Below are 12,181 nucleotides of genomic sequence, written 5' to 3'. Positions count from 1 at the left end.
GTTCAATTTAAATTGAAGTTGAGACTGCTCGGAAGTGGTACATTGCAATCAAATCAATATAAATGGGATAAAGTCTTACTTCACTGGCAATTTCTCGGGATGCTTTCGCTGCTTTGACTGATATGGCATCAAGGGGCAGATCGTAGCCTTTTTTCTTCAGCTCCTCATAACCCATTCGATAGAGTTTCTGTCAAAAGATGAAGATCACTTTGGTAAATAAGCAATGGAAGCCTAATGAATCCAATGTGCTAAGTCTTTTAAGAGTCCAAGGGAATAGTATCTGTGCTCTAAAATACCCAAATGCAATGGGAAATTATGCCCATTGATTGCTATGATGCTGTTTTAAACTTCAAAGCTCTTCAATTACCTAGATCAACAAAATCAAATGTCAGCTCCTTTCAAATGCTTATGAAGCAGAAGTAAATTGATAGAGAAATGAAATTAAATATCATTTAGGTGCTGTTTTCCAATTAACTTAAAGTGTTTTATTAGAAGTTTTTGTTAGAAAAGAGCAATAATTGAGAATGTCACTTAATGCCTTTTCATCTAACACCTCTAGTGGGGGAATAATTATGCCTAGTGAGTTGTCTCGTCTGTGTAGATAAAGCATTGGGATATAGCATCTATTTCACAGTATCAGGTCATCCAGCACCAGCGTAGGATTACATCTGTAGGTATAAAACTAAGTCCTTTATAATTTTTAAAATGTAAGATTTTTTGAGGGAATTTTAAATATTGATTCTGAAAAGCTTAAGTGAAATGATGCATTTCTTCAGATCTGTTACATAATTGAAAATGTCATTTAATTCACTTTATCCAGAAACCAAATTGTTTAAAATGCCTATTGATCTTGGATTTGTGTTTATGTGTATACTAGAGGCCTCATGCACTGATTCGTACACTGGTGGGGTCCCTCAGCCTGGCCTGCGGGGATCAGGCTGAAACCAGCTCTCCAACATCCCCCGAGGGGTCCTGGATTGTGAGAGGGCACAGGCCAGGCCGAGGGACCCAGTGGTGCACGAATCCATGAACCGGGCCTCTAGTATGCATATATGATCTTTGGTTAATCTCTTCCTGTCCTCCCCCTCCCTCCTTTCCTCTGAGATTCATCAGTCTGTTCCATGTTTCCATGCCTGTGGTTTCTGCTCCTGCGTTGAGCATCTGCCCCCTGGTGGCCAGTGCGCATCATAGCTACTGGCCGGTCAGCAGGTCACTTAGCCTTTTATATATATAGATAGCTTTCTCTTTGTGGCATTTCTTTAATACTGTACATTGCTTCATATTAAAGTCTTTCTATTAGAGTTTAGAATTTGTCTTTAACATATTTAATTTTTATGTCTAACAACTTCAGGAGGTTATGCTATGTTGACAATAAAAATAAAAATGAAATTGTCCTGCATGAGTTTTTTTTATGCTCACTCATTTGAAATTCCATTGAATTTTGTGTGTGTCAGGCACTATACTAGTGAAGCACTGCAGATCCAATAGTAATTGTCTCTGTCCCCAAGGAGCTCCTATCTATGTGGGGGAGAGTGATATAAACCATTACATTATGACCATATATGTAATGATGGACTACAAGGAACAGACAGCACACATCCCCACTCTGCCTGAGATAGGGAGTGCCAATTATGTTGATGTTCAAGCTAAAAGCCACTAAATGAGGAATCTAAGTCACATGTAGTTCCTTAATGAAAATAATACAGGTATTCAAAATAACTTTCAAATAAATGTACTGCCTTAGAACCAATTAAAATGAACTTTCTTAAAACACATGCTGAATTGGAAACTCACATCACTTGTGTTGATTAAGTTTGCTTTAGCCAGAATAATGTCAGGTGTATCCGGCATGATGTGGACTTGAGTCTTGTCCTTGTCCCAGGCTTCTCTATAAAGTCTCTAAAATGAGAAATAAGAGTTGTTAGATTAGTGAATGACATAGTTAACTTCAAACAGGATTACTGAATTCATCTGAATTAAGCCTTATGACTGATAGCATAAGCAGATAGCATACGCAAAAAACAGCTCCAGTATTTCTTGATTTATCTGGGACATAATTGCCTTTCAAAAGAGAGATTATGGATTACCTTTTCCAAGTTACAGATAACCCTGCCTATAAGAAGTCAACCCAAGTAATGGGAGCCTTTGCCAAGATCATCAAATGGAGCAGCAATTCCCCATCTGTTAGACTGTAAAAGTCTCCCTCATTGGGAGACTGCCTTTGCTTTCTGAAAGGATGACATACTGGTAGTCCCAGTATGTCTAGAAATTAGGGAGTCTCATTTCCTCTGTGGTTTATTATTTACAGTCATACCACATAATTATTTGAGGGGGGGGGTGTTAGGATTCCCAAAAAGACTTCATATGAAAACTTATCAAAAATCCTTGTACATCCCAGAGCCATTCTCTTTGTCTTTCTTCACAGAAGATAAAGGGATCCAAACAAAAATCTCACTGATTTACTAAAACTAGGAAGTTAACCTTGTCAGAGAGTCTTTCTTCATTCTCATAAATGACAAAGTATAAAATAGTAATGACAGTGGAGAAACTTGGAGACACTATTTTAAACAAGTGATCAAAGTTAAAATGTCAGTAAAGGGACAAATTGATGCCATGTATCTCCTGGTATAATGTATGGAGGAGGATACAATATGTGTTATCCTGTAAAAATACAAAACTTGAATCTAATCATATCATGAAGAAACACCATACACACACAAATTAAGGGTGATTCTATAAAATAACTGGCCTCTGCTCTTCTCAGATGTCAAGGACTTGCAAAACAAAGAAATAGTGAGAAACGAGTCCAGATTCAAGAAGACTAAAGACATGACAAGTGAATTCAATGTGTGATCTTTGATTGGATACTGGATCAGAAATTTTTTAAAATTTTGTCTAAAGAACATTAGTGGTAAAATTGAATAAATTCTGTAGACAATTATTGGTTCAACATTAATTTCCTGATTTTGATCTTCGCACTGTGGTTATGTTCTTCCGAATGTTCTTGTTTTCAGGAAACTCACAATGAAGTATTTAGGGATAGAGTGGCATTGTGAAGATGAAAGAAAGAGGAGAAAGAGAGAAAAAAAAAGCATTTGTAAAATTATTTGTACTATTTTTGCAACTTTTCTGTATGCCAGAAATTATTTCAATATAAAAAATTTTGAAAGTATCATTGGTTTCTTGGACTTATGAATTTCCCTTTGAGGCACGCAGTATGGAGTGTGTGGGGTTGGCACTTTTCTCCTTCCTGAGCATGCTTACTCCAGTCCATATAACCCAGAGAAGGTAATTAAGACCTTCAGGGCAAAAACCAAGCAAGCCTGTGAATTTCCATATACATTTTTCCTGGTTCTGCGCTAACCTTTCTGACTAAGATCCTAGTTTCTCAACCTGCACTATTAGCTGTATCCTGGATGATTCTTTGTAGGGGTGCGTCTGGGAAGGGGCTATCCCATACATTCTGAGATGATGGCAGCATATCTGTCTTCTATCCACTAGATGCCAGTAGCATGTCACACTCAAATTGTCACAACCCAAAAGGTCTCTAGGTGTTGCCAAATGCCCCTGTGTGACAAAATTGCTCCTGGTTGAGAACCATTAAGTCGGGCCAGAATCAGGGGTCCTCAAACTTTTTAAACAGGGGGCCAGTTCACTGTCCCTCAGACCGTTGGAGGGCCGGACTATAGTTTAAAAAATAACTATGAACAAATTCCCATGCACACTGCACATATCTTATTTTGAAGTAAAATCTTTTTTGAAGTAAAAAAACAAAAAGGGGAACAAATACAATATTTGTATTTGCATGTGGCCCGCGGGCCTTAGTTTGAGGACCCCTGGGCCAGATGTTTAATGGCATATGTCACTTTCACTCCATGGAAAACAGAGAAAATGCTAATATTTGTTTATTCTGAGGGAGATGTATTGGTCTATTCAAAAGGAGAGACAGCAGGCTCAAGGACCTCAGGGCCCCTCTCCTGGGACCTGAGGGGAGTAATCTCTCAGCATTTCTGTAACCAGGGTGCACTGTTGACAAGTCTGTCCTGAGGCATTGATGTTGATAAATTTCATGACCCAGGGTTTTTCTCTTGGCCACCTTAGTAGCTCAGAGCTTTGTACACAGGCCTGCTTCATGGAGAAAAAAGAAACTTGGTCTCAAAGGGGCAAATATTTTCTATAACTTTGTTGCTTTATGAGCCTGCTAGTTGGATTCAAATTTCTATCATAAAAAAAAGCTTGAACATTCATGATAAAGCTGACATGTCAGCATTTACTGTAAATTTTGGATACCAAAATTGCAAGAAATCTGTGAGAGGTAGAATGGGAAGAGGGGGGCTACAGCTTATCAAGTGTTTACTATCAGCTGATTATGAGCTTATGTATATTATGTGAAAACTAATATGTCTGACATGTGTAAAATATATAGCATATTATATATATTTAGATTCTTCTAAGACCCAAATGGTTATTATTATGTATTAATTTAAACTTTCTTACCAGTTCCAGAATCTCAGTGCACATTATTCAACTTATCATAATTTTCAGGGTTATACTTTAGAATTACTCTATACTGCTGTCTTTCCTTTATTTTATTCACTAAATATTTATTGAGCACCTAGTATGTGCCAGCTACTGGTGTCAGTGCTGGAGAAGGAAGTTAAAGATTATATATATATATATATATATATATATATATATATATATATATATAAATGTTTATGTATGCTTTAGCTAAACAAAATGCATTATAATTATTGGTAAGAAAATAAACTCTATAACATTTCCATTGTATCTGTGGTGCAAGGTACTGAGGGTATCTCTCTCTTACAGACTATACCCTAATAACAGCATACAACAACAAAATTTGGGGTTTAAATGTACTCAACTTTCAAAAAAAAAGTATGTTTTATAGTTTTCTCATTACACTTTGAACAAATGAACAAACAAGCTTTGGGGCACAAAAATTGATACCCATTTTTACACGATCCAGTGTGGGGTAGTTGATAATTCAAATGAAGCAACTAAATATAAAACATTGTGCTGTGTTGTGCTATCTGTGTGATGTGCTGCTGTTATGTTGAACACCTACCAAGTATCAGGCACTATAAGTTATTTCATTTATTCCCAAAGAATTATACTCACATCACTCCTATTTTTGGCATTGGTCTTTGCCAGAACTATGTCCATGGCATCAGTAATGCTGGTGAACTTGTTTTTGTCTGCAGGCTGGCGATACTTCTTCTCACTGATGATTTCTGAGGCCCGCTTGTTCTTTTCTGCCTCCAAAGAACCCAGGGGACTCCATCCTATACCTCTCAGCCACTCGAGGTCAGACTTATACAGATTCTGTGAAAAAAACAAAGCAAGCCTCAAAATCCCATCCTCCTTGGGGCTCTTGACTCAAGAGAGTCTATGCATTCACAAGCAGATCTGTTTTGGATATTCAGTAATAATTCCTCTTTCTAGTTTCTGTCTCTCTGCAACTAAATGGCCTCTCCTATGAGACAGGAAGTCATATATAAACGATTAGATTTAATAGAAGCTGACCTCACTCTGTATTTCATAAACTTTTTTAGCTTGGATAACATCGTTCTGGTCTGGCAGGCATGTCCACTGGTGCAGGTAGTTCTTATAGTCCACATCGCTGACCAAGGCCTGGCACTTCTTGGCCAGTACCACCCCCAGCATGTCCACTGGGCTGGTGTACTTGGTCTTCCACTTCTCAAAGTCCTTCTTGTACTCCCTGTCACTCTGCATTTTGGCTACGTTCATGGACAGCACAAGCTTTGGATCATCTTGCAGACTCCGGAATCCAATATGGTGGCCGAGTTGCTTGCGGTAGCCTTGTTTATATTTAAACTGAAATCAGAGGAAATAGTTATTTTAGTTACATAAACAGAGGTTAAGTTCAGTTTGCTTTGGTTGTATGTTTGTTTTTGAAAACTGAAATGAGAGAAGGTGTGTCTATGTTAATGTAGTAAGAAATGTAAAAACTTAAGCAGAGACTTTCAAAGAAATGTAATGTAATTGAATATCCAGAGAGGTTGCAGTGAGAAATTAATTCCAATACATTGTGTATGCTGACTTTATTTTTATTTTTTAAATTTTTTAAAATTGTTTTATTGCTTAAAGTATTACAAAGAGTATTACATATGTCTCCTTTTTTCTCCCTGCTCTTGACAATCCCTTGGCCTCCCTTACCCCCCAGTGTCTTATGTTCATTGGTTATGCTTATATGCATGCAGTGTATGCTGACTTTAAGGCAGTGTTTGATAAAGCACTTATGACATCCTTATGGAATAATGGGAAAGAATGGGCTGAATTGCAAAATTTCAGAAGATTCATGACTTGATGAATGGCCTAATAGTGTAGATTAATTAAGCACCAGGATTTTTAGTGACTCGCCATATGGTTGTCATATAAATTAGTCCTGTTCAGGCTCGATTTCTTAATGCACATATGGCTAAAAACAGCTAAATATGTTATATTTGAAAAAAATTCTACAAATTCTACATGATCTCAACATATTGCCAACATGGATCAAAACGAACTACACGAATTTCAGAAAGTAAAAGTGAAATCCAGTATTTACATTCAATTGGGAAAATCGCATTAATACCAGATGACGATAACAACAATGATAATAGAGATAGTAATAGCAGCATTTACATAATATTAGATGCTGAGCGCATATTACACCTCATGGAAGTAGATTCTACTCTCTTTTGACACCCAGCTTCATGGTTATGTATGTTAAAAATACTCGGGAGTTCAAGTTGACTATAAGCTCTATGTGGGCAATCTGACAAAACTGCTTATGAAAAAAGTAGCATCACAGATTCTGTAGAGACACAAAGGCAAGTCAGGAGCTCATTTACTCTTGCCTGACCTCCTGTAACAGGAAGACAACACCAAGGTTTAGGCACTCTATTTTGAGAGGGGTTTTGAAAAACAAAACAAAAAAACAGAGTAAATCACAAGTAGAATGATCAAGAGATTGAAGAAATTATAAAATCAAAGGAGAATAAGTGAGAAACTTCAAATGTTTGAAGAGATATCAGGTAAAAGAGGAAATAAGATACTTTGTGGTGTTTCTAAACACAGAACTAGAGCTGATGGGTAACATAGTTAAGTTCCATGTAAGATAATGTATAATAACAATTCCAGATGATCCAACAAGGAAATGGACACAAAAATCCTTATATTTTGTAAGTATTCACAGACTGGATGGCCACGTGTTAGAGATGGAGAGAAGGTAAATCATTGAGTAGGTAGATTGGACTAAATAACCTTTAAGTTATCTTCTAACTCTAAATGCTATGATTTTAATTTATTAAGTATTTATAAAAATAGCTTTAATTTTCTTAAATTTTAAATATACAAAAACCTTTTGAAACCAAAAAGAGATATAATCTCTACAATGGTGGGAAAGTTCACTTATAGTTAATTTAATTTTGGGGTAAGATTTCAAAAGTTTCTAACCATAGGTTCACATGAAAAGAAAACAGATACTACCAAATGTTGCATTGTTAGAAAATTATTGATGCATTTCTTCAGTTCCTAAGCTATCTTTACCTTATGGGGAACACATAACATTAAGTGAAAATGAGTTTATGTTCCGGGGGACATACAATCATCATTATTGCCATTATTGCTCTAGTTTCATCACCACATTGATTCATTTTACTGAGGTATTGACCTTCAAGCCAGAAATTAGGTAATAATACATTATCTAATTAGGTTTCCAACACTCCTGGAGTGCCACAGATTAATTGGATTAGGGAGAATCTTCTCTTATATTCTTAGAATTTATTGTTAGAGTCTGTCTTTAGAAAGTCTTTCTCTCCAAACCTATTTCTTGTTTTGTCTGATTTTAAAGGTTTTGATTAAAAGGTTGTGCTTCCCTATGAAATTCTGGTAATTTATTCTCTACAGCCAAGGTCCTCTGATTTTTGTGTGATTAATTCTTGGGATTAACAAAATGAGGCATTGACGATAAAAATACATCCTTACAGAAGTAGGAGTAGGACTTACATCACTAGCAATGTCTCTCGAAGCTTTGGCCAGCTGTACTGAAATTGCATCAACTGGGAGGTCATAGCCTTTCTTCAGAGCTTCTTCCCATCCAAGTTTATAGAGTTTCTGAAAATTAAAGAAATTATTTAATATTCAGTGTATATTAAAACCCCAACAGATTCCTGAAATTTACCTAGAGAATAAACAGAGATCTGGGTAAACCTGACATCATCTACTTCCTCTCTAAAGATAGGGATAAAAACAAAACGAGCTGTTTAATAGGGCACTGACCAAGCATCAGATGGTCTGGCTTCAGTTTTTTGGCTGAGATGCCCCTCTTCCCCAGGTATAAGTGAGTATGGCCTTTTCTGTTCACTCATTTATGGGCATAGATCAGACATATCCGGTAACTTTCTCATGCTATGTACTCATATTTTGAACACAAATGTTAAAATAATTGATAACAAAAAGTCAGGTGACAAAATATTGATTCTCTAATAAACCTAATAGATAATGAAATGTCTTTTGTAAAGTGCAATAAATGAGTTAACCTTTCTGAGTCAAATTCATTGAATGGAAGCATGTGTGTGAAAACTGCAAAATAATAAAAACAGCTGAAAGCCATCCAGTACTATGTACCAGGCACTGTGCTGACAGCCTTACATGAAATTTCTCACTGGGCCCTCACAGCAATTCAACCTCATAGGCACTTTTATGGTCCCAATTTTAGGGATGAGGAAACTAAGGTGTAGATTCAATATTATACAAATTATAAGTGGCAAAACCAAAACTCATACCAGTCCTGTTTGATATAATATTTTCTTTCAATACTTATTTACTGATTTCCTACTCTCTGCCAAACACAATAAGTTCTGAGAAAAACAAAACAGGTACAGCATTTGCCTCCATGGAACATACAATCGTAACTGAAGCTTTTGCTTTTATCCACATTTTGCAACATCCCTAGGCTAGCCAGTTTGTGTCATTCATTTCCAATGCTTTAGCATTTATTTACATCAGTTATTTACCATTACATCACTTAATAAGTTTAATTAATTTTGAGCCCAATTTGTATAAACTTTACCTGACTGTATATTGTTTGATTCTGCTTGGCTTGTAAAATATCCGGTGTATCAGGCATCACATGAATCTTGGTTTTATCTTTGTTCCAATCAACAGTGTATAATTGCTGGGAAGTTAAAAAAAAAAAGGCATTTGAAATTTGAATAACTTTTAGAACAAACCAGAAAGAAAAAAAATGCAGCAGAATATTAGAATGCACACAATTTGAATTAAATTAAATTAATTTATAACTAAAGTAGCATATAATTCAGAGAAGACACCAAAACCAAACTCAGATTTTAAAACAGAGCCTTTTAAATGTTTTCTTCTATGATAAATAAAAAATACTTAGGATATAATAATTTAAAAAATAATTTCTAACTTAATTAGAAGGGCAGGAGAAATAAAAATACGGGTAGGCAGCAGAAGAAAATGGTATAGGGGTGTGCTCTGGAACTGTCTGCACGACCCAGTAGTGGTGAACCAGAATCAAACATTCCAAACAAGAACCAGAGGCTGCTAGCTCCGCCTCACTCGGGACTGTACGGGAGGATGGCTGTTTCGTCTACCTTGTTCATGGTAAGCGCATTCTGCTTGGCAAGAACCATGTCCATGGAATCAGTCAGCTTCTTAAACTGGAAAGTGCTAGGGTGCTGGCGGTATTTCTGATCACTGGCATATTCAGTTGCTTTCTTGGCCTTCTCCACTTCTAGGGAACCGGCTGGACTCCAGCCAAGCCCTTTGTACCATTCGTTGTAGTCCTGCTTATATTCATTCTATAAAGACAAGAGGCAAATCTACTTTACCTTACCAATTTAGACACAAAGTGTGGCAGAGAAGACTGTGATCCCTCCCCACGCGAGCAATCCATCGCCCAGAAAGGAGAGAGCCTTACGTCACTCTGTATGTGATTCATATTCTTGCTCAGCTGGATGTTCATGGCATCTGGAAGGAGGATGTACTTGTGAATCAGGTGCTTATAGTTGGTGTTGGAGATGTTGGTTTGGGCATCCTTGGCGGCCGTGACACTGAGCATGTTGGGAGGGGTGTGGTAGCTGGTCTTCGTCTTCTCATAGTTTTTCTTGTACTCCCGATCAGATTGCATCTTAGCCACTTGCATGGAATGGACCAACTTGGGATCGTCTTCAAGACTGCGGAAACCAACCATTTTCCCCCTCTCCTTTTCGTAGTTATGTTTATATTTATACTGTGAAGAAAATTGGAAAATTTATTCAGAGCAATTCAAATCATTCTAGTGTCAGCATTCTGTACTTCATAACAAGTAATACTTGTATAGAATTCTACAGTTCACAAAACACATTTTCCACATTTATTTGTATAACTCGATACAATCCTACCTTACCAGATAGATAGCAAAGTTATTGCCCCCATTTTAAGATAAGTAAGCTGAGAGCCAGAGGTGAGGGACTTATCAGGTTACTAAGGATTAGAAGCCAGATTTTATGATGATACACCATACTGACTTCCACACATATTCTGCTGTTAGTGTCAAAAGAGGCCGACAGTTGGTAAGAGAGTTTAGCAAATGAGAGGCGAAGACCAGCGATAGAGGAAGGAGAAAGTATAACTGGGGGGTGGCAAAGGAAAGACTGCTCTGAAATGTTCTTCTCTCACTACTCCCAAATCATTCAGCACTCACTATGAGTGGATTTCTTGGACAAACACGCAAATGAAAGAACTGAGTTTCACAAAGCTTATATTATGGCAATGGTGTGCTGGTACACCAGCTCCCTGGGGGGAAAAACCCTAAATTGTCATCTTTGCCAATTTCTGTGACGTAAATACTCCCACTGTGGCTGATGTCAAGCTACCAACAGTTTAATAACCGGTTTGCACAATTCCCGATTATTTAACAATCAGTTGTCATCAGCACCCCCAGCACACCACTTCATGAGACATCCTGTTAGGAAGACAGATCCTAAGAGGCAAGAACAGTACAAGTCTTTGGATTTCTACAGGCCATAGCCTTGGTGACTAGGGATTCTTGCCCCCCAGAAATACCAGAGAAAACAAAAGCGCAGAGCTAAGAGGCATTCACAGGGTAGAATGAGGCTCTTGTTAGCAGGCACATCCCCATCCCCCATACTCTAGCACTAAGTTTCTCCAGAACTGAGCTGTTACTATTCTGGTAGATTAGGGCCCCCCAGCCAGGGGACTGCTCTCCTTCAGACTTACATCACTTGCAATATCTCTTGAGGCCTTGGCAGCTTTGATAGAAATGGCATCAGTCCTGAGATCGTAGCCTTTCTTTTTAGACTCTTCCATGGAAAGTTTGTAGAGTTTCTGTAAAGAGAGGCCAGGGAATAGTTTTCTTATAAATAGGTAAGCCTAGATTTATTTTTAAAAAGTAAACTAGCATTGTTTTTATTTTTGAACAGAATGTTTCCCTGGTGGATCAATGGCTACATGTTCTCACAAATAACATAATTGTGTTTGGAAAAAAATCAATTACAAGCTCATACATGTCTTCAAGAACCTACCAGAAAAAAGAAAAAGAAAAAAGAAATTACCAGAAAAAGTAAAAGTTCTCCATCTCTATGAAGTTATAAATATGCTTTTTAAAAATGTGAGTGGGGGCATGGGGGGGATAAGGACACATATGTAATACCGTAATCAATAAAGAAAAAAATAATAAAAATAATAAATAAATAAAATAGGAATAAAAAGTTTAGATAGAAAAAAAAAATGTGAAAGCCCAGTAGATTCTTACTGATGCATTTTATCAAATAAGAGTCCAGGGATGACTAAAAAACAGCCACATTCTTACATTAAAAAAATTTCATTGTTTTGCAGTTGATATTTTTATTTATATAATTGTGTTGACTCTACAACCCAAAATGAAGACAGCAATTTCAAATCCCTATGTAATTCAAACAAAGGAAAGAAAAAAAAATAAAACCTGGCAGAATTAGAGGATTTCCTAGCAACTATGGTTAGGATGACAAAGGAAGTGAAATAAATCACCTCTGCTTTTTCTGACATTAAGTGTTGTACATTGCTTTTTATGAGGCTTGCCCAAATTCTTCAAAACGTGCATCTTCCTTTTCCATTTAGCTTTCCCCAGACCCCTTCTTTAGAACCA

The 12,181-nt window shown here is 36.9% G+C and overlaps 1 protein-coding gene across 1 annotated transcript in view; it reads right to left on the bottom strand.

Annotated features, from left to right (window-relative positions):
* The window catches only part of NEB (nebulin), a 195,013-nt gene that overhangs the window by 116,648 nt on the left and 66,184 nt on the right, over window positions 1–12,181 (bottom strand). The window contains exons 48-56 of the mRNA XM_081095547.1: window positions 11,275–11,382; window positions 9,974–10,285; window positions 9,648–9,854; window positions 9,101–9,205; window positions 8,035–8,142; window positions 5,548–5,859; window positions 5,143–5,346; window positions 1,795–1,899; window positions 80–187 (exon numbers count right to left, since the gene is read on the bottom strand). Of these exons, the coding sequence (XP_080951673.1) occupies window positions 80–187; window positions 1,795–1,899; window positions 5,143–5,346; window positions 5,548–5,859; window positions 8,035–8,142; window positions 9,101–9,205; window positions 9,648–9,854; window positions 9,974–10,285; window positions 11,275–11,382 (1,569 nt within the window). The remainder of the gene's footprint in view (window positions 1–79; window positions 188–1,794; window positions 1,900–5,142; window positions 5,347–5,547; window positions 5,860–8,034; window positions 8,143–9,100; window positions 9,206–9,647; window positions 9,855–9,973; window positions 10,286–11,274; window positions 11,383–12,181) is intronic.

The sequence above is a fragment of the Myotis nattereri genome (genome assembly GCF_964212035.1).
Source record: "Myotis nattereri genome assembly, chromosome: 7".
NCBI lineage: Eukaryota > Metazoa > Chordata > Mammalia > Chiroptera > Vespertilionidae > Myotis > Myotis nattereri.
This window is presented reverse-complemented; position numbering and strand designations above follow the sequence as displayed.